The sequence below is a fragment of the Saccopteryx bilineata genome, chromosome 1 (genome assembly GCF_036850765.1).
Source record: "Saccopteryx bilineata isolate mSacBil1 chromosome 1, mSacBil1_pri_phased_curated, whole genome shotgun sequence".
Classification (NCBI taxonomy): domain Eukaryota; kingdom Metazoa; phylum Chordata; class Mammalia; order Chiroptera; family Emballonuridae; genus Saccopteryx; species Saccopteryx bilineata.
This window is the reverse complement of record NC_089490.1, coordinates 297,955,912-297,982,779: the sequence shown is the minus strand read 5'-3', so window position 1 is coordinate 297,982,779 and position 26,868 is coordinate 297,955,912. Positions and strand designations below refer to the sequence as shown.

At 40.5% G+C, this 26,868-nt stretch overlaps 1 protein-coding gene across 2 annotated transcripts; it reads left to right on the top strand.

Moving 5' to 3' along the window:
- On the top strand, positions 1-26,868 carry AMACR (alpha-methylacyl-CoA racemase). Of its 2 annotated transcripts, none has more exons than XM_066244269.1 (5): positions 1-340; positions 2,437-2,580; positions 3,666-3,826; positions 9,580-9,760; positions 24,310-26,868. In XM_066244269.1, exons 1-5 carry the CDS (start codon positions 85-87, stop codon positions 24,717-24,719), a joined length of 1,152 nt encoding a protein of 383 aa, XP_066100366.1. In that variant the 5' UTR covers positions 1-84; the 3' UTR covers positions 24,720-26,868. The 2 variants fall into 2 exon arrangements, with proteins under 2 accessions (XP_066100366.1, XP_066100367.1); XM_066244270.1 differs by having other exon boundaries at positions 3-145.

The following is a 26,868-nucleotide window of genomic DNA, read 5'->3' as shown; positions in this document are numbered from 1 at the left end:
ACGGCGCTCGGGGCTGTGTGTAGGACTTGGGACGGGAGGCCAGTCGGCCTAGTTTCCTTCCTGCCGAGCCTAGCGCAGCGTGTCATGGCGCTGCGGGGCATCTCGGTCGTGGAGCTGGCGGGCCTGGCCCCGGGCCCGTTCTGCGGTATGGTCCTGGCAGACTTCGGGGCGAACGTGGTGCGTGTGGACCGGCCCCTCAGCCTCGGTGGTCTCGGCGACGTCAGCCACTTGTCCCGCGGCAAGCGCTCGCTGGTTGTGAACTTGACGACGCCGCCGGGGGTGGCTGTGTTGCGGCGCCTGTGCGCCCGGGCGGACGTGGTGCTGGAGCCCTTCCGCCACGGTGAGCCCCGGCCCCCCGGAGCTTACACCGTGGCTTTGTTGCCACAGGAGCCATTCCTGTCCCCCGTCTTTCTAGACCTTTCTGTTTCATTTGATGTGGCTGAACACCCACCTTCCTCCCCCGCCCACGAGGTCATTTTTCATATTTGGAAGATTCTTATACCTCTCTTCAATTTACTCCCAGGTTTCTCTTTTTTCTAAATACCCATTTATAGCTGCCCTCTTTATTTGAGCGTCATTGTGGGGTTGCTGTGTTAGGCTTGCTGGCTGGTGTACCAGCTGCAAGCACTTTGCTTGATGAGCGTGAGCACTTGGCAGAGGCACGTGTGCATAGCCTATATAAGGCTATGGGTGCTTGTGCTGGAGAGCGATGAGAGATAGTGGGTTGCCTGCCCGGCACTGTGAGGGGCCATTTTACTGTTTGTTTGCCTGAGAGGCGGTTTCCCCTGCCTGTGTGCTTGTCTGCCTTGTGAGACTTCATGAAACGAAATGGCCCAGCACTCTTCCAGCTCTGCAGTTCTTCTACCATCTGCGGGACTCCAATGTGAACGCCTAGGCCACCAGCGTTACAGTCACGAACTCTTATGAAAGACTCAGATGAAAGTGATAGGGTCTCTCCCAGGAAAAAGGCATGGACTGTAGGAACACACAGGTCCTGTGTACCTCCTTCACCCGATTGTCCCCTGGGCACTGCAATCTCCATAAATCCCAAACCCAGCCTAACATCTTTCTTCCTAAAATGGCATCTCTTCTGCCTTGTTTATCTCAGCGAATGGAACCAATATCCACCCAGTTCCCTTAATCAGAAACGTGTACTTCAGTACTCCAAATATTTCTTTCACTCCACCTTTCAGTTATCATGAATCCAGCTATTCTCCCTCTTTTCTACAACTCAGGAGTCTTTGGCTCCATACCTGCTGTAGCCTAGTTGACACTGCTGTAACAGTGTTTCTGAAAGAAAGGTTTGGATCTGGCCCCACTTGGATCCATTCTTAGCTGTCCAAGTGATCTTGCTCAAGTAGAGATCCAAAGGTTTGCCTGGAATACAGCAGGAAGTCAGCAAATGTTTAGTGAATGAATTGAATATCTTTGAGGCACTAGGCATATGTAGGTGTGTTAACTCATTTTCTCTCACAGCCAGATTTGAGGATAATTGGGATTATATCATAATTTATAATGCTCCCTTTAAATATGAAGGAAGCTCAAAGTGGTTAAATAATTAGACTAGAGTCTTGTAATTAGGAAGGAAGTAGAGAGGTGACTTCAGATGTAGCTGCCAGGTAACGGAATTGTGGCTGGTGTTTATCCAGCAGGAGAGCTAGATTTCTTTTGTATTTTATCACAGCCTTAGGAAGGCTATAACAGTGAATGTATTATGCAATCTTTATTGCTTTTACTTCCAGGAGACTTTAGGTCAGTTATCTGAATTTTGTGCAGTAAATATTGTTCTTGCTGATAACTTAAGAACTTAGATGCTATTGTAGCTAACCTCTCTTTCTATGGGTACTTACTGAACCTTCTTGTGAAGATGCTATGCTAGAAGCCTTGGAGGCCCAGTGTGGAACCAGGCAGGAATCCTGCCAGAAAAGCTGCTGAGCTGAGGGGGAAATGGAAGACACACATATCTACGTACATTATGTGTTGGAGGTGGCAGGCGCTGATGCGGGCCTCAACAAAGAAACTGTCCGGCAAGGAATAGCTGCTTTCAAAAATGAATGTTTGACCAAATAAAGACCCAGGGTAACTGTTCCAAGAGAACAAACCATGTCTAATAAATTACAAAGGAGAGGATCTGAGAAGCTATAAAGGGAATAAGGTGATGGAATGCCTACTATAGGGTTGAAGAGGCATGGATGTGGCTGAAGGGAAATGGGGAAGGACTGGGAGGAAGTAGCATTCTGGGGCGGAAGCCACACATTCCAGCAGCGGTAGCCTCACTCTTGGGGTTCTTAACTACTGGAAATGTGCTATAAACCCGTAACAAGTGTTACTAGTATTACTTACAGGAGTGCTGTTTTATATGTTTGCCACAGTAGAGGGACTAAACCGATCTTCAATTCATGCTCTCTTAAAAACAGTTGCTACTTTTCTCTTAAGGTGTCATGGAGAAGCTCCAGCTCGGCCCAGAGATTCTGCAGAAGGAGAATCCAAAACTTATCTATGCCAGATTGAGTGGCTTTGGCCAGTCTGGAAGATTATCTAGGGTAGCAGGCCATGACATCAATTATTTGGCTTTGTCAGGTGTGTTGCAAAAATAATTTCTGTACACTTTTAATTTTGATTACAGTAAAGATCTACAGTTACACTAATTAATTATAAAGAATCTTTAAGGGGTTTGGGGTAGAGGAGTAAAGAGGGACAAATATATGGTGATGAAAAATGATTTGACTTTGGGTGATGGGTACACAACATAATCAACAGTTCAAATGCTATAGAGATGTTTACCTGAAACCTATGTATTCTGATTGATCAATGTTACCCTATCAAATTTAATTGTCTAAGTAATATTTTTAAAAAATCTTTAAAGGTGAAAATTTAAATCAACAAGGAGAATATGGTTGTTTAAAAAGGGTTGGCTTGTCTTGGAACAGTCACTTGCAACCTTTTTGCCTGTCGTAACACATTTGATAGGTAATATACTCTGACTAGTAACGTAATTACTACATTTGTGGGGTCACTTCTCAAGTAAGCCTGTGCTAGGAAGTCAGGGACTTGGTGGTAATAGGGATAGTTGTTCTATAGTTTGAAAATGTTGAAAATGTTGATATAGTTTGATTCTGACACCGTCTTCCCCCACCTTCATTGTGAATCTTTGCCTGAGTCACCATTTCAGACTTCTGTGGATACTAGACAAGTGTGGTTTATAGATTGAAATACCATTTTATTATAATTTTTGCCCGTGAGAGTATGTCTTAGAATGGCTTGATTCTAGAAAAAAGAACTGTGTGTTGTTGAGTAAATTAAGTCTCAAGAATAGAAATGCATTACACTGTTGGTAAGCCATAAACTAAATTCATAACATTGTTTTTCCTCTTGGAGTCATTTTTCTCATTTTACTCAGTAAGCAAAAACTTAGAAATAAAATTCTGAATATGTTAGGTGGAATTAAGCCTTAGAGAAGAAACAAAACAAAACAAAAAACAAGGACTCTTGTTGGAAGGAAAGCTTGTGTATAAATAGGCTGAATATACTTAAAATTTGGAAAGTATGTAATGTAATAGTCTTCACTATGTCAGCCACTAGGGGATTGGTTATTCTTCTATGATGTTTGTATATTTAAAAGAGATACTACATTTACAGTTAGTGTTTCTGATTTTTTTTTGTAGGTGTCCTCTCAAAAATTGGCCCAAGTGGTATGAATCCATATCCGCCCCTGAATCTCTTGGCCGACTTCGGTGGCGGAGGCCTCATGTGCGCACTGGGCATCATGATTGCTCTTTTTGAACGCACACGCTCTGGCAAAGGTCAGGTCATTGATGCAAACATGGTAAGTGTTAGTTGGGTGAGATGATAATCCTGCCAAATGTTTCTAAGTATAATATATGGCTGCCTTCATTCCTTTCCTGGACAAGACGAGATCAGAGAGATTTGAAATGTGAGTCCAAGTTATCAAGGATACGTTTTTTAAAAATAGCCTCATATCCTTTACGTAGTCGGAATGTCATACCTTGATCATGTATTTGTGGAGTTCATTTTCTAAAATTTTCATGACTTTCCTGATTCCTGTGTTTTATTAATTTTCCTCAATCTGTTTCTTGTGATTAAAATATGGTTTTCAAGAAGTCCTCATTCAGAACCAGGCTTAGGTGTCTTCCTTAGCAGAGAAAGGAGTCTTAAAGATGCTAAGGTAAAATGGACCAGTCTAGACCTTCCTGCAGCATCTTGTAGGGGAGACTTTGACATAATTCTTCGGATTTTTTTATATTCTCATGTGCCTTGTGTGGGTGTTCAGCAAGGTACTTTTCCTGTGTGGTTTCTGCTAATTCAGTGTCATTCAGAGTACACTGTTGTCTTAAAGAGGAGGAGAAGCTGAAGTGTAGGAACCTGCCCGAGGTCTCACAGCTCGCTGGTAGGAGCCCAGTCCAGTGACACTGTGTGTTTGCATTTGGACATACCTCTGGAGGTAGGACTGGGAAGGGACTTGAGGCAGAGAGATGGTTCCTGGGTTATTGCCAAGAGGTAAGAGCACATGCTAAAGTACTAACGTAGTTAGAGTAAAATGGGTCTGGATGTACGGGATATTTGAGATGGAAAATATGAGTATTTCCCCATGTATAAGATGCACCCTTTTTCAAAAAATGTGGGGTCTAAAAACTGGGTGCGTCTTACACAGTGGTTGCAGATTTTTTTTTAACTTTCATTTCCTGCTTTTTCACACGGATGAGGAGTTGTATGAATTTTATGATGAATAAAACTTGAGTTCAATACATTTTTTTTTCACATTTCGGGCCCCAAAATTAAGGTACGTCTTATACATGGGATCGTCTCAGACATGGGGAAATACAGTAGCTGGGGTTTGGCGATGCATCGGCAGTTAGGGGAGAGGGGGGAATCAAGGATGGCTCCCTCGCCTGACCAGGCGGTGGCGCAGTGGATAGAGCATCAGACTGGGACGCAGAGGACCCAGGTTTGAGACCCCGAGGTCGCCAGCTTGAGTGCAGGCTCATCTGGTATGAGCAAAGCTCACCAGCTTGAGCCCAAGGTCGCTGGCTTGAGCAAGGGGTCACTCAGTCTGCTGTAGCCCCCCGGTTATGAGAAAGTAATCAATAAACAACCAAGGTGCCACAGCAAAGAATTGATGCTTCTCATCTCTCTCCCTTCCTGCCTCTCTGTCCCTGTCTGTCCCTCTCACTGACTCTCTCTGTCTCTGTCACCAAAAAAAAAAAAAAAAAAAAAAGGAAAAAAAGGGTGGCTCTCTTATTTCTAGCTTGGGTGACCTGGTGAATGATGTCACTGGCACCCTGGGGGAGGGTTACTGAAAGAAGAGGTAATGTGGCACAGTGATCAAGTATGCAGACTGGTGGCCGACTTCCTTTGTCCTAGCTCTGCCATTTTCTAGCTCTGTGATCTTGGTTAAGTTACTTAACCACTCTGTGCCTTGGTTCTTTGTAGAACAGGTAAAAATGGTATGTACCACATAGCATTGCTGGAGAATTACATGAGTTCAATGTTCAGTGAGTAAACAGTGCCTGGCACTCTGTAAGAATTTGTTGCTGTTATTATTATTATTATTATTATAAGAAGAAGAAGAAGAAGAAAAGGAAAAAGAATTTGGTTTTGGTCACTTCAAGTTTGAAGTGCCTTTGATATATCTCAATGGAATTCTTGAAATTAGAGATTGGTCCCTGGCCGGTTGGTTCAGTGGATAGAGCGTCGGCCTGGTGTGTGGGTGTCCTGGGTTTGATTCCTGGTCAGGGCACTCAGGAGAAGCGACCATCTGCATCTCTCGTCTTCCCTCTCTCCTTTTCTCTCTCTTGCCCTCCCACAGCCAGTGTCTCGATTGGTTTGAGCATCGGCCCAGGTGCTGAAGATGGCTTGGTTGGTCCAAGCATGTGTCAGCTTCAGGTGCTAAAAACAGCTCAGTTTATTTGAGCATTGGCCCCAGACGGGGGTTGCCAGGTGGATCCCAGTTGGGGTACATGTGAGAGTCTGTCTCACTATCTCCCCTCATCAAAAAAAAAATACTTAGGAAACAGGTTTTGTTCATTGGGGAGCCACGTGAGTCTGTGGTCTGCTAGGGAAGGGTACAGAACACCAGCATCTGAGAAGTGAGCCGGCAGAAGAGAAGCAAGGGCTAAGGAGAACTAAGTGGAGGACCAGAGGATATCCCCCCCTGGTCAAACAAAGGAAAGAGAAAGCTCTAAGAAAAAGGAAGTGTCAGGGGTCATATGTTGGTAGTGACCTCAGGAGTTTAATACCAAGCAATACTATCAAATATAAGCGGGATTTGTCATCAGTGATGTTTTGGAAGCTGTTTTCTACCAGAGCCACTCCTCTCCGAAACCTTGACTTGCACCTCCTTCTCTGAGGCCGATCACCCGCGGCCCTGCACTGCTTATTGCCTGTGATGCTGCCCTGAGGGTAGATCTCATACTGTCCATTGTGTCCACTGATCTCTGTCTCAGGTCCTATCCCAGTCCCAGCATGCGCTAGTAGCAGCAGGAGCGCCAACTTCACTTACAAGGCTAGGTGCTTTGCATATGTCCTCCTTTGATCCACACAGCTTCCTGAAGGGGGTGTGCCCACTCCCATTGGCATTTGAAGACTTTCAGACTTGGAGAGGCTAGCTGAAAAGAAGTCTAAAGGGTCGGAAGCACTGCACTCAGGCGGGCTGACACTGAGCCCAAGCTTTCAGTTACTGCCCTCTACTGCCCTCTACCGGTCCCTGTGATCCAAAAGGACTGAACTAAGGACAAACATGGGCCTTGGGAGTTTTAAGGAGAAGTTAAGGCTAAGTACTTATTTTAAAATAATTTAAATAATTTGCTAACAGCATGTAATTGCTTATTTAAAGTCAATTATAAATAGAAGGTAGTTGCTACTTTCATCAGACTGTGTCTAATCAGAATTTCATGATGATGAGGAAGATGGTGAGGTTTTAGTGATGTGAGAATGTTGTAAGCTCTCTCAGGGCTGTGTTTGCACCAGGGTATAGTGAGTGTTGGCTAATTGCTCAAGGCCTAATGGATCAGGAAAGCATAACATTCCTTCCTTCCCCCATCTCTGGGAACCTGTGATACATGTAGTTGTGGAAGCTGAGTACCTTATTATTTTAGGCCAGTAGCTTTCAAATGTTTTTAGCACTAGAATCCTTGACGCAAGCAGCATGTGATGACGTGGAGTTGTCTCTTCCTAGTACTGTTTCCCTGGAAACTGTAGAGTTCAGGTAACTGTGGAACATGGGGTGCGTTTTGCTGCATTTACCCCTGATGTTGGGGAGTGCACCTGACCTGGGGTGCCATGCGTTGGCATGTAAGCCCTTGGTCTTCATAATGAGAACAATGTGAAAGGTTAGGAAATTGAGGCTGCCATTTCCCTGTGTCACAGGGCTCTCCTCTGTGGCCACGTACACTGTGTGGGGGGTCAGGAGACGAAGTGGGGGCAGGGGGCAAAGGGGCCATGTGCCTGGGGAGCTTATAGGATGGCAACTGTTGTTTCTTGTCCTGTGTCCTCCCTTGGTGCTAAGTAAAGGTGGGATTAGATTAGAGCATGTTTGTGTCCTGAGTGGGCCAAACTGGAATTTAACTCCATTAGTGCATCCTTTTTCAACAGACTCATCAGTATGTGCATTGTGTAAGAGGTTATATATGTAAATGTATATGTGTGATTGTGTATATCACTATAAGTATACATATGGATGTGCATATGTGTAAATGTGGGTACTTTTTAAGACCTGTGTAACATAGATTCAAAAAATTGTACCACTGTAGGCTGCTTATACAAACTTCACTATTTGGTGGTGTCAAGTATCAGAGCCATAAGTTCAGGTGTACATGAGATTTCAAGGGAAAAGGGAAAACTGGGATGCATCCAAAGTGATCATTTGTGTTTGTCTCACAGCTAGTAACCGAGAAATTCCATGCTCACAGTGGGAATGGGCCCTCTGTGGGTAACCTCAGAGACAAGGACACTTGGATGGCTTTCTTCCTGGGGAGCTGGAACCATTAGGATGGGAAGTAGGCTTCTCTGAAGGGCCCAGTGCATGAAGCCTGAGATACTCATAATTCAGGACATGAATCTGTTTCTTTTACTTCAAGACTCTGGGAAGTTGGCATTCCTAAACTAGTTTGTTTGGACTCAGAAAACCCGTATACATGACACCCATATTGTTACGTTTACAGGCATACCTTGGAGATGTTGCAGGTTTGGTTCTAAACCACTGCAATAAAGTGAATATTATACGGTAATTAAGTGAGTCTTTGGTTTCCCCGTGCATATAAAAGTTATGTCCACACTATACTGTAGTCTATTAAGTGTATAATAGCATCATGTCTAAAAAACAATATAAATACCTTAACTTTTAGATTTTTTTATTTTTAATTTTTTTTTAAATTTTTTATTTATTCATTTTAGAGAAGAGAGAGAGAGAGAAAGAAAGGGGGGAGGAGCAGGAAGCATCAGCTTCCATATATGCCTTGACCGGGCAGGCCCAGGGTTTTGAACCTGCAACCTCAGCATTCCAGGTCGACACTTTATCCACTGTGCCACCACAGGTCAGGCTATTTTTAATTTTTTTAAATGGGGGGGGGGGGGAATAGAGTCCCATATGCACCCTGGTGGGGATCCACTTGGCAACTCCTGTCTGGGGCAGATGCTCAAGTCAGCTGAGCTATCCTCAGCACCCGAGGCTAACGCTCGAACCATTCAGGCCATGGCTGTGAGGGGGAAAAGAGAAGGAGAGAGGCAGGGGGAGAGAAGCAGATGTGTGCCCTGACCAGGGATTGATCCCAGGATGTCCACTTGCCGGGCTGACGCTCTATCCACCGAGACAACTGGCCAGGGCCCTTAACTTTTTAATTAAAAAATTCTTTATTGCTAAAAATGCTAAGCATCATCTGAGCTTATTGGTAACAGTAGACTTGCATGGCTCAGGGTTGCTACAAACCTTCAATTTGTAAAAACCACAGTATCTGCAAAGTACAATAAAGGGAGATTTGCCTGTATTTGAAACTTCTTAGTGATCATTGAAGTTAAGATGTAGTAAATACTAAAATATAGTTTTCTTAGGCATGGAGTCAAACTTAGAATAAGCTAAATTTTACTGTCATGTGATTTACCCTTAGAATGTGATACGTTTCATATATCTGTGTGAATGTATTTATAGGTTTTGAGATCAGAAGATGGATTTTTAAAAGCCTTTTTGCTTTAGTTTTTTATCCTGATAGTTTTTAACATATACAAAAGTAGAATATATTGTAAATGAACTTCTCTATGTATACTCACCCTACTTCAAAAATTATCAACATTTTACCAGTCTTCTTTGAAAGGGAGAACAAAAGTAATACCTTCTAGTTTTCTGAACACTGTTTCCTGAACTGAATAGTGTAGAAAACGCACTCCACCATCAACCTATTCTAATTCACTTTCTCAAAATACCAAAGTTGTATAATGGAACATAATCTTCCTATACTCTTAAGATAGACATTTTTGCATAACTATTAAAAAAATAAAGCAAGTAGAAAGTAATCATGCTTTTCCAGTTTAATAAACTGGCTTGGATTGAATTCTGCTTCTTTCAAGGTCGAAGGAACAGCATATCTCAGTTCTTTTCTGTGGAAAACACCGGCATTGTGGGAGAAACCTCGAGGAGAGAACATGATGGATGGCGGAGCACCTTTCTACACAACCTACAGGACTGCCGACGGGGAGTTCATGGCTGTGGGAGCAATAGAACCCCAGTTCTATGCACTGCTGATTAAAGGTAAGTCACTTTCACCCTCCCCCACCACCTTTTTTTGTGAATGTTCTTTAGCTTCTATTTTGGGGCCTTTTGCAATTCATGATGTCTTTTTTTTTTTTTTATTTTATTTTATTTTTTATTTTTTATTTTTTTATTTTTTTTTATAATTTTATTTTTTTAATGGGGTGACATCAATAAATCAGGATACATATATTCAAAGATAACAAGTCCAGGTTATCTTGTCGTTCAATTATGTTGCATACCCACCACCCAAAGTCAGATTGTCCTCTGTCACCTTCTATCTTATTTTCTTTGTGCCCCTCCCCACCCCCTATCCCTCTCCCATTCCCCCCTCCCCCCCGTAACCACCACACTCTTGTCAATGTCTCTTAGTTTCAGTATTATGTCCCACCTACGTATGGAATAATACAGTTCCTGGTTTTTTCTGATTTACTTATTTCGCTTCGTATCATGTTATCAAGATCCCACCATTTTGCTGTAAATGTTCCGATGTCATCATTTCTTATGGCTGAGTAGTATTCCATAGTGTATATGTGCCACATCTTCTTTATCCAGTCATCTATTGATGGGCTTTTTGGTTGTTTCCATGTCTTGGCCACTGTGAACAATGCTGCAATAAACATGGGGCTGCATGTGTCTTTACGTATCAATGTTTCTGAGTTTTGGGGATATATACCCAGTAGAGGGATTGCTGGGTCATAAGGTAGTTCTATTTGCAGTTTTTTGAGGAACCACCATACTTTCTTCCATAATGGTTGTACTACTTTACATTCCCACCAACAGTGTATGAGGGTTCCTTTTTCTCCACAGCCTCTCCAACATTTGCTATTACCTGACTTGCTAATAACAGCTAATCGAACAGGTGTGAGGTGGTATCTCATTGCCGTTTTGATTTGCATTTCTCTAATAGCTAAAGAAGATGAGCATCTTTTCATATATCTGTTGGCCATTTGTATTTCTTCCTGGGAGAAGTGTCTATTCATATCCTCTTCCCATTTTTTTATTGGATTGTTTGTTTGTTTGTTGTTGAGTTTTATGAGTTCTTTGTATATTTTGAATATTAGGCCCTTATCTGAGCTGTTGTTTGAAAATATCATTTCCCATTTAGTTGGCTTTCTGTTTATTTTGTTATCAGTTTCTCTTGCTGAGCAAAAACTTCTTAGTCTGATGTAGTCCCATTCATTAATTTTTGCCTTCACTTCTCTTGCCATTGGAGTCAAATTCATAAAATGCTCTTTAAAACCCAGGTCCATGAGTTGAGTACCTATGTCTTCTTCTATGTACTTAATTGTTTCAGGTCTTATGTTTAGATCTTTGATCCATTTTGAGTTAACTTTTGTACAGGGGGAGAGACTGTAGTCCAGTTTCATTCTTTTGCATGTGGCTTTCCAGTTTTCCCAGCACCATTTATTGAAGAGGCTTTCTTTTCTCCATTGTGTGTTGTTGGCCCCTTTATCAAAAATTATTTGACTATATATATGTGGTTTTATTTCTGGACTTTCTATTCTGTTCCATTGGTCTGAGTGTCTATTTTTCTGCCAATACCATGCTGTTTTGATGGTCGTGGCCCTATAATAGAGTTTGAAGTCAGGTATTGTTATGCCCCCAGCTTCATTCTTTTTCTTTAGGATTGCTTTGGCTATTCGGGGTTTTTTATAGTTCCATATAAATCTGATGATTTTTTGCTCTATTTCTTTAAAAAATGTCATTGGAAGTTTGATGGGAATTGCATTAAATTTGTATATTGCTTTGGGTAATATAGCCATCTTGATTATATTTATTCTTCCTAGCCAAGAACAAGGTATATTCTTCCATCTCATTATATCTTTTTCGATTTCCCTTAACAATGGTTTATAGTTTTCATTATATAAGTCCTTTACATTCTTTGTTATGTTTATTCCTAAGTATTTTATTTTTTTTGTTGCAATCGTGAAGGGGATTATTCTTTTGAGTTCCTTCTCAGTTGTTTCATTGTTGGCATATAGAAAGGCTATTGACTTCTGTATGTTAATTTTGTATCCTGCGACCTTACTGTATTGGCTTATTGTTTCTAGTAGTCTTTTTGTGGATTCTTTGGGGTTTTCGATGTATAGGATCATATCATCTGCAAAAAGTGATACCTTTACTTCTTCTTTTCCGATATGGATGCCTTTTATTTCTTTGTCTTGTCTGATTGCTCTGGCTAGAACCTCTAGTACCACATTAAATAAGAGTGGAGAGAGTGGACAACCCTGTCTTGTTCCTGATTTAAGGGGGAAAGCCTTCAGTTTAGTGCCATTTAATATGATGTTAGCTGATGGTTTATCATATATGGCCTTTATCATGTTGAGATATTTTCCTTCTATACCCATTTTGTTGAGAGTCTTAAACATAAAATTGTGTTGTATTTTATCGAAAGCCTTTTCTGCATCTATTGATAAGATCATGTGGTTTTTGTTCTTTGTTTTGTTGATATGGTGTATTACATTAACCGTTTTACGTATGTTGAACCATCCTTGAGATTCTGGGATGAATCCCACTTGATCATGATGTATTATTTTTTTAATATGTTGTTGTATTCAATTTGCTAGTATTTTGTTTAGTATTTTAGCATCTGTATTCATTAGAGATATTGGTCTGTAGTTTTCTTTTTTTGTGCCATCCTTGCCTGGTTTTGGTATGAGGGTTATGTTGGCCTCATAAAATGTGTTTGGAAGTATTGCTTCTTCTTCAATTTTTTGGAAGACTTTGAGTAGAATAGGAACCAAGTCTTCTTTGAATGTTTGATAAAATTCGCTGGTATAGCCGTCAGGGCCTGGACTTTTATTTTTGGGGAGGTTTTTAATGTTTTTTTCTATTTCTTCTCTATTGATAGGTCTGTTTAGGCTTTCTGCTTCTTCTTGACTCAGTCTAGGAAGGTTGTATTTTTCTAGGAATTTATCCATTTCTTCTAGGTTGTTGAATTTAGTGGCATAAAGTTTTTCATAGTATTCTACAATAATTCTTTGTATATCTACGGTGTCCGTGGTGATTTCTCCTCTTTCATTTTGGATTTTGTTTATATGAGTTCTTTCTCTTTTTTCCTTGGTAAGTCTTGCCAAGGGTTTGTCAATTTTGTTGATCTTTTCAAAGAACCAGCTCCTTGTTCTATTAATTTTTTCTATAGTTTTTCTGTTCTCTAATTCATTTATTTCTGCTCTGATTTTTATTATTTCCTTTCTTCGGCTGGTTTTGGGTTGTCTTTGTTCTTCTTTTTCTAGTTCCTTAAGGTGGGAAGTTAAGTGGTTCACTTGGGCTCTCTCTTGTTTGTTCATATATGCCTGAAGCGATATGAACTTCCCTCTTATCACTGCTTTTGCTGCATCCCATAGATTCTGATATGTCGTATTGTCATTTTCATTAGTCTGTATATATCTTTTGATCTCTGCACTTATTTCTTCTTTGACCCATTCATTTTTTAAAAGTATGTTGTTTAGTTTCCACATTTTTGTGGGATTTTTTTCCTCTTTTTTGCAGTTGAATTCTAGTTTCAAGGCTTTATGATCAGAAAATATGCTTGGTACAACTTCAATTTTTCTGAATTTGCTGATGTTGTTTTTGTGGCCCAACATATGGTCAATTCTTGAGAATGATCCATGTACACTGGAGAAAAATGTATACTCAGTCACTTTGGGATGAAATGTCCTGTAGATGTCTATCATATCCAGGTGCTCTAGTGTTTTGTTTAAGGCCACTATGTCTTTGTTGAATCTCTGTTTGGATGACCGATCTAGAGCCGTCAGCGGTGTATTGAGGTCTCCAAGTATGATTGTATTTTTGTCAGTTTTTGTTTTAAGATCAATAAGTAGCTGTCTTATATATTTTGGTGCTCCTTGGTTTGGTGCATATATATTAAGAATTGTTATGTCTTCTTGATTCAGTGTCCCCTTAGCCATTATGAAATGGCCATTTTTGTCTCTGAGTACTTTTCCTGTCTTGTAGTCAGCATTATCCGATATGAGTATTGCTACACCTGCTTTTTTTTGGATGTTATTTGCTTGGAGTATTGTTTTCCAGCCTTTCACTTTGAATTTGTTTTTATCCTTGTTACTTAGATGAGTTTCCTGTAGGCAGCATACAGTTGGATTTTCTTTTTTAATCCATTCTGCTACTCTGTGCCTTTTTATTGGTGAGTTTAATCCGTTTACATTTAGTGTAATTATTGATACTTGTGAGTTCCCTATTGCCATTTTATATCTTGCTTTCTGTTAGTTTCGTGTCTTGTTTGATCCTTCTCTTTTGTTTTTATTTGGTTGTATTCCATACATCTTTCCTCTGTTGCTATCTTTTTTATCTCATGTGCTTCTGTGGTGGTTTTTTCAATGGTGGTTACCTTTGAGTAATGAAAAGGGTCCCTACCCTGTTCATTGTAGCGAACTATTTTGTGAGTACTTTTGCACTCCATCGTCCTTTGCTACTGTTAATCTCCGTCTTCTCCCCCTCTTTCTTTTTGTTGTTGTCACAGTTTAAATTTGGTTTTATTGTGTTCTTCTTGGAGCTTTTACTTGTGGCTCTGTTTTTTTTTGTTCTTTGTATCTGATTGGAGAACCCCCTTTAGTAATTCCTGGAGTGGGGGTTTTCTGATGATAAATTCCCTCATCTTTTCTGTATCTGTGAATGTTTTTATTTCTCCTTCGTATTTGAAGGATAGCTTTGATGGGTATAGTATTCATGGCTGAAAGTTCCTCTCTTTCAGGACTTTAAATATTGGGGTCCACTCTCTTCTAGCTTGTAGAGTTTCTGCTGAGAAATCTGATGATAATCTAATGGGCCTTCCTTTATATGTTATATTCTTCTTTTCCCTGGCTGCCTTGAGAATTTTTTCTTTGCTGTTGGTTTGTGTCAATTTCATTATGATATGCCTTGGAGTAGGTTTGTTGGGGTTAAGAAAACTTGGAGTTCTGTTTGCTTCTTGAACTTGAGGCTTTAGTTCTTTCCACAGGCTTGGGAAGTTCTCATTTATTATTTGTTTGAGTATGTTCTCCATTCCATTTTCTCTCTCTTTTCCCTCTGATATACCTATTATTCTTATGTTATTCTTTTTGATGGAGTCAGATAATTCTTGTAGGGCTATCTCATTTTTTTTAATTTTTGAGTCTCTTTCTTCTTCTCTCTGTTGTGCCTCAAGTTGCTTGTCTTCTATTTCACTAATCCTCTCTTCTATCTGACCTGTTCTATTAGCTAAGCTTGTTACTTCGTTTTTCAGCTCGTGAATTGAGTTTTTCATCTCTGTTTGATTTGTTTTTATAGTTTCAATTTCCTTGGACATATATTCTTTGTGTTCATTGAGTTGTTTTCTGAGCTCCCTATATTGCCTTTCTGTGTTTTCTTGTATATCTCGGAGGATTTTTAGGATTTCTATCTTGAATTCTCTGTCATTTAGCTCCAAGGTTTCCAATATATTAAATTTTTTCTCCATAGATTTTTCCTCATCTAGCTGTGTTACCTCTCTTTCTTTTGTATCCATGATATTCGATTTTCTCTTCCTTAATGGCATCTGAGGGTGGTTTTGTTGATAGTATTAATGAGATTTAATAAAGAATAAAAAGTTAAAAAAAATAAAAAAAAAATAAAAAAATCGAAAAGAGTTGTTTTTTTTAAAAAAAATTAATAATGAAATAAAGAAAAATAAAATAAAATAAAAATTTTTAAAAAAAGGAAATTATTCCCCCCCTCCTTTTTTCCTCTCCTCTCCTCTCCCCTCTTTCTTGAGAAAATCTTGTGGTGGACTGTGAGTTATAACAAACAATGCCTGTGATGGAGGGCCTGAATTGGGGAAAAGTAATAAAGGGGCAAAAAAGAAAAAAAGAAAAAAAAAAAAAAAAAAAGAGTGTATGGACCCACAAAAAGCAAATAAGGAAAAAATTTGGGTCAAGAATAAAATGATTTGCTTTTAGGTGTTGGTTGTCTAAGAGTTATGATGAGAGGAATAAGAGGAAAACGGAAAAATGGGGGGACAAATTAAAAACTTACTATTGTATTTAGTGGAACAAGAACTAGATAATATGGAGAGCCAGGGATGGGAGCACTGCTAGTGAGTTAAAAAGGTGAAGTAAAAACCCCCCAAAATGCCACAAACATAGGTTTGAGTCCCAGATAAGATAATTTGTTTGTTATTGAGGTTTGAATGAGAGGAGATGTAAAGGAGAAAGGAAGAAACTAATATAGAGGGAGAAAAGAAAGAGAGAGAGAGAAAAAAAAGAGGGAACCACTAAAAGAAGAAAAAAGAAAGGAGAGAGAGAGAGAGTTAAGGGTTTTGGAGTGCAACCCTCATAGAGAGAAAGGAAGAGAAGAGAAAAGATAATGGGAGATGTAACACTTATGGGTAGTGTAGTTCAAGGAGAGGAGAGAGTAAGACCTGTAGAGAGTTAATCGGCCAAATTGGAGGAAGAAAAAAAAGTATCAAGAATGAAGATAAGAGAAATAAACGAACAAATATAATAAAATGTGATAGGTTATAAAGTCTGCAGATTATTCTTGATTTTGAGAGGTTATCTTCTTGCTTTTTCTTTTCTCTCCCTCTTCCTGGTCGGTGACTCTGTACCCCGGGTTCTGCCCCTTTGGCACGCTCAGGTAGAGGCTTGCAGTTGATAAGTCTCTATGGCAATGTCATGTATTGTGCTTTAGTCTCGTGGGAGTCGAGGCTCATTAGCATTTATAGGCTCCGACAGTGAGAGAGTCCGTGTTCCTGGAGCCTTTCTCCTAGTCTTTCCTTCCTCAATTAGTAGCCTGATAATCCAGCTATGGGGTTGCTGCTGCCTCTGCCTGGATAGTAAGAGGCTCAAAGAGCTGGCAACTCCCCACTCTATTTCCACTCAGCACAGGGCTCTGGGTAAGGCTCAGTCAGTCAGAGCTGCTAGCATAATCAGGCGGGCTTTCCGCCCACTCAAAGACCACTGGCTCTGCCACTCTGTCCGGTAACACAAGCGGGCACCCACTTCTGGGGGGCGCTTGGAGGAAACTCTCACTCACTGTCTGCGACCAGGATATCCGGCCAGCAGTCTCACGCTCTGAGTGAAACCCCCAACTGCAGGGAAAAGTTGCAGCGTTGGAATTGAGTCTCGCTCCGTCCCCATGCGCGGCTTTTGCAAGGCGCTGGGGCGGCTCAAGATTCCGCTTTGGCCCACACAAAGGCCCCTGACTCTGCCCCTCTCTGCGATAACACGGGCGCGCACTGCGGAGGCACTCGGAGGAATCGCTCACTCCTTATATGCGCGCAAACCAGGATATGAGGCCGGCCGCGGTTCCCTCTGAGTGAAACCCTCACCAGCACGGAAAATCTCCACCGTTGGAATTAGTTCTCACTCCCTCCCGTGCGTGGCTTTCCCAGGGCGCTGGGGCTGCCCAGAGACTCTGTCCTCGGCCCACAGAAAGGCCTCTGACCCTGCCTCTCCGTGGGGCAACACGGGCACCCACTCTCGGGGCCTAGGAAGAAATTCTCGCCCACTAACTGCGCACCGACCAGGAGACCGGGTAAAATGGCCGCTCCGCTTGTCTTTCTTTGTTTGGGTTTGGCGCGAGTGTTAGCTTGTATTGCCCGGGTTGCCACAGGATCAGATTTTCCTCGGCTTGGATCTGTGTGACACAGCCTGGTTCGGCCGTTTGTGCCGCGGCGGCCTGGATCTATTCACCCCCTTTGCCCGCCTCAGTTTCTATATTCACAGTTACCAGAGAAAGCCGCCCTGTTTAGGTTAGTGAGGAAGGCGGAGCATTTCTTACTCCCTTTTTCCTTCGGGGTTTGGTTATATATTTAGCCCATTTTTCACTCACTCATACCTTTGGGTGTATTGCGAAGCATCTGGAAGCTCCAAGTATAGGTTTTTCTGTTTCTGGTTGAAGATCTTGTTGAGTTTTGGGGGAGATTTATCGGTATCGCTTCCTATCCCGCCATTACTCTGACGTCATCTCCCATGATGTCTTTTATTACACACCCACTTTATGATTAACCTAATCATAGCCATACTATTGTGGGGTATTTCCCCATCTTTTAAATTGACATGTAATTTTACAATCCTATAAAATCGCTCAGGATTTTATTTATTTATTTATTTATTTGTATTTTTCCGAAGCTGGAAACAGGGAGAGACAGTCAGACAGACTCCCACATGCGCCCGACCGGGATCCACCGGGCACGCCCACCAGGGGCGATGCTCTGCCCCTCCAGGGCATCGCTCTGCCGTGACCAGAGCCACTCTAGCGCCTGGGGCAGAGGCCAAGGAGCCATCCCCAGTGCCTGGGCCATCTTTGCTCCAATGGAGCCTTGGCTGCAGGAGGGGAAGAGAGAGAGAGGAAGGAGGGGGTGGGTGGAGAAGCAAATGGGCACTTCTCCTATGTGCCCTGGCCGGGAATCGAACCCAGGTCCCCCGCACGCCAGGCCGACGCTCTACCGCTGAGCCAACCTGCCAGGGCCTCGCTCAGGATTTTAAAAAATAATAATCTCTCTTGTGGGAGTTCATTGTTTTTATTATATTTATGCTCAGTAGCATTAGATACTTATCTTGTTCTTGTGTGCTGTTATTTTATACTTTCCTAGAAATGACTTGCTAGTCATCCTGTTCCTTGATAGATGTCCCTAATGACACTTCAATTCCAGGGGTCACCAGAGCACCGAGAGGCTTTGGTGAATGAGATTTTGTTGGAATGTGTTATTCTCACTTGATGCTACTGCAGTTTCCCTTTTCTGCAGATTCCTGTCTTATTAGCATGCTACAAGTTAGCAAGAAAATTGCTATCCCTTCTTCCCTAATTAAATGATTGAATTGAAGTTATTCATTCCTGTAAAATGTTTGAATTTAAAGTTCACTTTATAGGTAATTTGGTATCTAAGAAGTTTTAGCATATATACTGTGAAGTGTTGTGACAAACTGGTCAAGGTGCATTTATCTTTCAACTTTAAATTTAGAGCTTCACTGTTATATATAGTAGTTTTTCAGATGCAATGCACTACTCCAAGCTATTTGCATATAGCTGAAATGAGTCTGCAAGCATCAGAGAGCATTTTATCATCAACTATGTTTACTTCACCAACCTTAAATATAGTTGGAAAAACTATATAACAGAATGGTTTGTCTGGATCACATAGATGACTTTTTGTCCAGAAATTAAAACTAAGAATAAATTAATTAAAAATTACGGACAGAATATACCTTACAGAGGGCCGAGCGGTGGGAGCAATGCTCCTACTATGGCAGCGGATAGTCCTGGGAAGCAGCAGGAACAAAGCACAATGCAGTTTACACCTTGTACATTTATGCATTATGTATAGAGAATTTAAATATAATACTAAAACTGACCATCCTTCAGCCAGCTGTTTATTATCATCAGGCTCGGGCACTTGTAAATGACAGTGATAAAACATACTCACTGAAAAATTTCTGTTGCTTTGAATTCCCAACAATTTCTGCAATCAGTTACTGTTCTAATAACATCTTAGCATTATGAGCACATTTTAAATTACTCATCCCTTAGTAAACTTTGCATAGAAGTTATTCAGAGAACTTCCAATTATACAGTTGCACCCAGATGTTCTTTTGAAGAGTTTTAGTTTCAATGCTCACAAGTATGTCTCTGATCCATTTTGAGTTTTAATTTTTGTATAGGAGGTGAGGTGGAGATCCAGCTTCATTCTTTTGTGTGTGGCTATAGTTTTCCTAGCACCATTTGTTGAAAAGACTATGCTTTCCCCATTGAATGGTTTTGGACTCTTAATTCTGTTTCACTGATCTATGTGTTTTATCCTTATACCAGTGCCACACTGCCTTGATTACTGTTGCTTCGTAGTAACTTTGAAATCAGGAAATGTGAGTCTTCTAATTTTGTTCTTTTTCAAGATTAATTAGGCTATTTAGGGTCTCTTACATATTTATATTAGTTTTAGAACCAACTTGCCAATTTCTGCAAAATAGACAACTAGGATTTTGCCAGGAGTTGTGTTGAGTTTGTACATCAGTCTGGGGAGTATGGCATCTTAACAATCTTAAGCCTTATTATCCATGAATATGTCATGCTTTTCATTGATTTAGGTCTTCTTCACTTTCTTTCAGTGACACTTTGTAGTTTTCAGTGTACAAGTCCTATATTACTTTGATTCAATTTACTCTGAAGAATTTTACTCTTTTTGATACTGTAGATGGTACAATAACATTTTCAGATTGTTCAGATAGAAATACATGACGTGTAGTGATTTTTGTATGCTGATCTTGTTTCCTGCAACCTCCCTGGGCTCCTTTATTAGTTCCAGGTGTGGGTCTCTTTGAGTTTATCTTGCTTGACATCCTTGAGATTCTTGGATATGTAATTAACACATTCCATCACATTTGGGAATTTTTAAACATTATTTCTTCAAGGACTTTTTTTGCCCTTTCACTCTTTCTTCTGCTCTGAGAGTCCCTTAATGAACGTTTTGGTATTTTTCTGATGATGTCCCACAGGTCTCTGAGGTTCTGTTTATTTTCATTTATTTATTTTTTTCTTTTCCTCAGGCCGGATAATCTTAGTTTACCTCTTTCAAGCTTATTTTTAAAGTTGTTTTAAAATTACAAAGTATTATTAAAAGAGAACCAGAATATAACAAATGTTAGCAAGGATGTAGAGAAACAGAAACCCTATGTATTACTGGCGGGGATGTAAAATTTTGCAGCCACTGTGGAAAACAATATGGTGGCTCCTGAAAAAGTTAAATATAGAATTACCGTATGATCCAGCAATTCCACTTCTAGGTAAATACACAAAAGCACTGAAAGTGTGGACTTGACCAGATATTTTTACACCCATGTTTATTAGTATTATTTACAATAACCAAAAGGTGTAAGCAACCCAGGTGTCTCTCAATGAATGAATAAACAAAATGAGGTGTGTATACACAAGGAAATATTATTCAGCCTTAAAAAGAAAAAGAATTCTGACATTTACAACATGGATGTACCATGAAGACATTATTCTAAGTGAAATAAACAAGTCACAAAGGCCACACATTGTATGATTCCACTTATGTGAGATGCCTAGAGTAGTCAAATTCATAGATACAGAAAGTAGAATGGTGGTTGTCAGAGAAGAGAGGGATGGAGCATTGGTGTTTAATGGATGCAGAGTTTCAGTTTGAGAAGATGAAAAGCTCTAGAAATGGATGGTGGTGATTTTTATTGTCCTAGATTCTAGGACCTAGAACAATATAAATGTTCTTAGTGCCACAGTGCTGAACACTTAAAAATGACTACAATGGTAAATTTTATGTATGTATGTATATTTAACATAATTAAAAAACATTTTAAAAATTCCAAAATAATGTGGTTTTTAGGAAAAATACTAAGCATTACAGAATTTATTAAGTAAGAAGTAAAAATTCTTTCTTGTCCTTCCACTTGGGGAAGTTTGGGATGTGGCCTTCCAGTACTCTTTTTTTTCCGTGCACATACAAACACAATTATTTTATTTTCTTATAATTTATATGTAATATATACAATTATATAAAATTATAATTAGTAGCTATTACCTTTTAAAACAGTATAACAAAGACATCATTACTTGTCAACTTGAAAGGTCTTCACCCTCACCCTTTTTTTATAGTAGCTGTATGATATTCTGTGTATACCTGAACTAAAATTTATTCATCAGTTTTTTATTCAAGTTCATTTATGTATCCATCCAGTTTTTTATTAAAAAATGATATTTAATACTAATAAACATTAATCTTTGCATATATATCATTGCATTCTTGTAACATGAATTTTTGGCGCCTTAATATGTGCTTAATACTGTGTAATAGAGCAGTAAAGTTTCTTATGTGTACTTAATAAGTATTTTGTGTAATTGTAGATGTATGTGTAAGGTAGTTTTTTTGGAAATTAAAACACTTTCCCAAGTTTTAAATAGTGCTTGAGTCCTAAGACCAATCCCTGAAAGTCTATTTGATGTATAATAGCAGCAATTTAATATTGGTTGTCCTGTAAAAACCAGCCACAGTCTGTAATTGTATATTTATAGTGGTCAGAGCTTCATAAAGGACCGTTGAAAGAATAGGAAACGGCCCACCCTGAACTTACACTGCTAGCTAACCCTGTGGCCTTGGTCAGGGCCGTGGACAGGAAGCGAAGGGTGTGCTGAGAAAGGGTGACAGGACAATGAGGGAGCTGGGGTGCCAGTGTTGGGGGCACCTGGGGCCTTTTGATTTTTAGCATTTCTCAGTATATAAACTATGACCTGTGTATTCTCAAGTATAAGGTTTATTAGAGAACATATTGGCTCCAATTTTACTTAGTGTTGTGATTCTCATCACATTTTGATTTAAAAAATGTTTTTAAAACATGCAAAAAATGTTTTCAACAGTAGCTATTCTATATCACTACTTTTGGTTAAGCATCGTCTTTTTTTTTAATATTTTATTTATTGATTTTTTTAGAGAGAGAGGAGTGAGAGAGAGAGACAGAGAGAGAGAAGGGGGAGGAGCAGGAAGCATCAACTCCCATATGTGCCTTGACCAGGCAAGCCCAAGGTTTCGAACCAGCAACCTCAGTGTTCCAGGTCGACGCTTTATCCCACTGCGCCACCACAGGTCAGGCCTATATCACTACTTTTGGGACAAACAGGAAAGAGAAAGCAAAGTGAAAGATTTCCTTAGAAACTTTTCTTTATAGATTACAGTAAAAAAATTCAAACTATGGGTTCATCTTTCCTGGTATCTAAATGGGACAAGTGGCTACAGAGAAAAATCTGCTTACATTTCTCACAGGTGTCTTTTCACAACTCTCCAGAACCTGTGAGTTCTCCTTATTTCCTTATATCCCTCAAAACCCTAAAAAGCTCCTGCAGTGTTCTTGTCTTCTTACCTCCATGGTGGCGGCATCTGCAGGGCAGCTTGCAACTTAGCAACACTGTTCTTCATCATGGTGGGGATGGAAAGGATGATCAGAATGAGAATTATTTGATTAACTTGGCTAAATTTACACAAAATAGGAAAAAGGAGATTTTATTGTTATTATCTCACTCTTAAACATCCACACTTAAGAACGCTGTCCTATGAGAGAATAAATGACATTCACACCAAAGCCTAGTAAGGTGGCCCTTTTGGGTGGAATTTAATCATCAGGGGGAGGTGCTTGTGGAGGAAGCACAGAGCAGGCTGTGAGTGGGGGAAGCCATCCTTCCTCCCACTCCCAGCTGGATGCTTCTGTCCTTTTTGCACTGTGTGGATGGGCCTTCTGGGGCCCTTCATGCCTGAGAGAAAAGTCTGCATGTCCCACTGGTGCCTAGGTGGCTGACGACTTTCTGTCCTGTTTCTGTAAGAACAGTTTGCAGGCCATGGCTGGGTAGCTCAGTTTGTTAGAGCATCGTCCCACTATGCCAAAGTTGTGGGTCCAATACCTGCTCAGGGCACATACAAGAATCAACCAATGAATGCATAAATAAATGGAACAACAGATCCATGTTTCTCGCTCTCTCTTTCTCTTTTCCTTCCTCTTTCTCTAAAATTAATAGTAAAAAAAAGGACAATTTACAATGAGTCTTTGATTACCAGTTTTTTGTTACAAGTTTACGGCAGTGTTTTTAAGAAGGTAATAAAGCAAATATCCCTGCCCTCCTAAAACTCTTTCAATTTGCTGAAATACAGAGAAATGAATATTATTTATAAATTTACAATCTTGAATGTAATCATTATCATTAGACTTCTTCCTTGAAAACTGAAGTAAACAATTGTAAGTTTTTTAAAAATTTATCTTTTGTAGAGTTTGGGAGTGTTATATACAATATGAGGTTATTTTAATTCAATATGTCAGATAATAATATCATGAGGAAGTTTCTTTAAGAAAACCTACTCGAAGGGAAGAAATAGATTTCTGGAAACTAGACCATTAAAAGTAGGCTACTGGCCCTGGCTGGTTGGCTCAGTGGTAGAGCGTCGGCCTGGCGTGCAGAAGTCCCGGGTTCAATTCCTGGCCAGGGCACACAGGAGAAGTGCCCATCTGCTTCTCCACCCCTCCCCCTCTCCTTCCTCTCTGTCTCTCTCTTCCCCTCCCACAGCCGAGGCTCCATTGGAGCAAAGATGGCCCGGGCGCTGGGGATGGCTCCTTGGCCTCTGCCCCAGGCGCTAGAGTGGCTCTGGTCGCAACAGAGCGACCCCCCGGAGGGGCAGAGCATCGCCCCCTGGTGGGCAGAGCGTTGCCCCCTGGTGGGCGTGCCGGGTGGATCCCAGTCGGGTGCATGCGGGAGTCTGTCTGACTGTCTCTCCCTGTTTCCAGCTTCAGAAAAATACAAAAAAAAAAAAAAAAAAAAAAAAGTAGGCTACTTTTGACAATGTGTAAATAATAAAACTTGGGCATGAAAAGTCTGTTTTGAATTTTGCTACTCCTACTACCTCCGCCCTCTCCAGCCCTGGGCTCCACATGCAAGCTGAGTCTGAATTTCTTCTCTTGACCCAATCAAAAAGCCCCGATAGAACATCCTATTTGGGATAGTAAATTTAAAACTCATTTTCATGGATTATAATCATTCCACCCAAAGAAGAATATTTTAAGAAATTGTGTTTTTTATCTCAGGACTTGGGCTGAAGTCTGATGAACTTCCTGATCAGCATAGCATGACTGACTGGCCAGAAATGAAGAAGAAGTTTGCAGATGTGTTTGCAAAGAAGACAAAGGCAGAGTGGTGTCAGATCTTTGATGGCACAGACGCTTGTGTGACTCCGGTTCTGACTCTTCAGGAGGCTGCCCAGCATGGTCACAGCAAGGAGCGGGGCTCATTTATCACTGATGAGAAGCAGGGTGTGAGTCCCCGCCCTGCACCTCTGCTGTCAAACACCCCAGCTGCCCCTTCTTTCAAAAGGGATCCTTCTGTAGGAGAGCACACTGAAGAGATACTTAAAGAATTTGGGTTTAGCCAGGAAGAGATTGATCAGCTTAATGCAAATAAAATTATTGAATGTAATAAGCCGAGAGCTAATCTCTAAAGCCTAGGCCCCTCAGTTCAAGTGAATTTGAATATTGCATTTATAATAGAGAATAATACATACAAATGTGCATATGGAAACATGAAAGATCATATCACAACATCTCAACTATTTAGGACTGTTTTTAGTTTACCTAAACTAACTTGGGGCAGTTTTTCTGCCTTCCATTTACTTGATAGATTATATTTGTTGATAAGACACTTAAATATTTATAATGTACTTTAAATGAATTAATACAATGATTTTTATCAAATAAAGCTTTCCCTTCCTAAAGTTTACTTGTGAGCTTTAAAGTCTGAAAAGCTTTCCAGAAAATCCTTCAAGTAACACTTAAATAGCATTTCGTGACTCATTGAAATATTTTTGGCTCTACCGTTTACCAAAATGAATGTTCTTAGAAAAGCCTGATCCTTTTAATTTGATAAGGAAATTATTCAACCAGTGTCTTTGAACTGGAATTTTAGAAAATGTTCTTGACACTTCCTTAAGCTAACTCCCCCCTTTCATCTAGGCCACTCTACTGAGAGGCTGACTCCTCTGTGCAGCTGCCTAGGGCACCATCCAGACCTGTCTCCTTCTGGGTAAATTGCACCGTCATCCATTTGATAGGCCCTGTAGATGCTTCTTCCTCTTACCAATTTCCAGTTTCCATTCCTATCATGTCTCCTCTGCGTCCAGCTGGCCCCTGCGTCCAGCTGGCCCCTCACTTCACTTAGGCCACTGTCCAAATGTTATCTTACAGAGAATCGTTTCCTGACTCCTTTCTGACAGTACAGCCCCTCGCTGGCCCCTCACCAGTTTTATTTTTCTTCACAGCACATATCACTACTGACATTATATTAACTCCAGCCCTCGCTCCCTCTTAACCAATGCACACGAGAATTATAAAGGACTTGGTAGGTTTTATTCATTGCTAACCCCCCACCCTGTTCTGTTCCTAGAATAGTGCCGGGCCCATCATGAACTTTGGTGAATATCTATTAAAGGAATGAAGCTCAGTGATGTTGTGCTGTCAGCCCCATCACCATGGTGCCCATATCCATCCTGCCCGTCTCTCATTCACTCAGACCCCTCCTACTTCTTCCCAGGACTGCTGCTCAGCCTCCCTGCTGACGTAAATTTCTGGTATCATTACCTTGTTTTTTTTCATCATGTTTTTGACACCAAAATGGTCTTTTCAGTCCTGTAAAAGTCTTCAGTGGTCTTCTATTTTCCTATAGAATAAAATATTGACTCATTTATAAAGCACATCAATCCTTCATTTATAATAAGACTTCTACTGTAGCTGTCCCGCCTCATCCCTACCCCTCAGTTCCCAGCACTTTATACTGGACTGCCTAAAGTTTCAAATATACGTGCTGTGGTCTCCCCTGCGTCCATTCCCTTCCTTAGGCTGCAACATTGTCTAGGGCTGGCAATACTCCTGGCCCCTTTTGCTCCAGCACATTGATCTAGCAAACTCAGACTTGACGCAAACACAGTCTTCTTGTGAAACCTCCTTCATTTCTCAACCCTAGGGTGGTTTTGTACAGGGATTATGAACTCAGGAGCAGAAAGGCCTGGCTTCCCATCTCACTCTATCATTGTGATGTCTTAGGCAATGCCTGTGATGAGCTGGAATGTCCTAGGTGCCAGTTGTTGTTAGCTCCCAGGCTTAGGAATTAACTCTTCCTATGTTCCCATTGCACTTTGTATATATCTTCAAGGATAGTAATTGCTTTTAGTGTAGTTAACATAACTCTTCACCAGGACATGAACTTCTAGCACACAAAAGAATCATCTGGGGATAGGGTTAAAATGCAGATTCCCGAACCCAACGCCTAGAGATTCCAATGCAGTGAGTCTAGGGTAGGACCCAAGAATTTGCATTTATAGCAAATTGATTATAATGCTTCTGGTCCAAATGCCACACTTTAAGTAGCACTGTTCTCATGGAATAGAATCAAGTAATTTTATCTTCTTATTGTCATAAGAGGTGCTAAAAAATCTTGAATAGATCGCTGAGGAAAAGAGTAAAAAGTTAGCAGAAATCTGTAAATAGATAAGTTAGCTTAGAATATTAATTTCTGTGATTAACTTTATACAAAATGTTTGAGAAATTGAGTTTTGTAGAATGTGAACCTTTATTGAGTAAATATATGTAAATTTG

Excerpts from the sequence above, each read along its gene's own strand:
- AMACR (XM_066244269.1), top strand. The coding sequence starts at position 85 with ATGGCGCTGCGGGGCATCTCGGTCGTGGAGCTGGCGGGCCTGGCCCCG. Across the intron at positions 341-2,436 it reads GCTGGAGCCCTTCCGCCACG|GTGTCATGGAGAAGCTCCAG; the intron begins GTGAGCCCCGGC and ends TTTTCTCTTAAG. Across the intron at positions 9,761-24,309 it reads CTATGCACTGCTGATTAAAG|GACTTGGGCTGAAGTCTGAT; the intron begins GTAAGTCACTTT and ends TTTTTATCTCAG.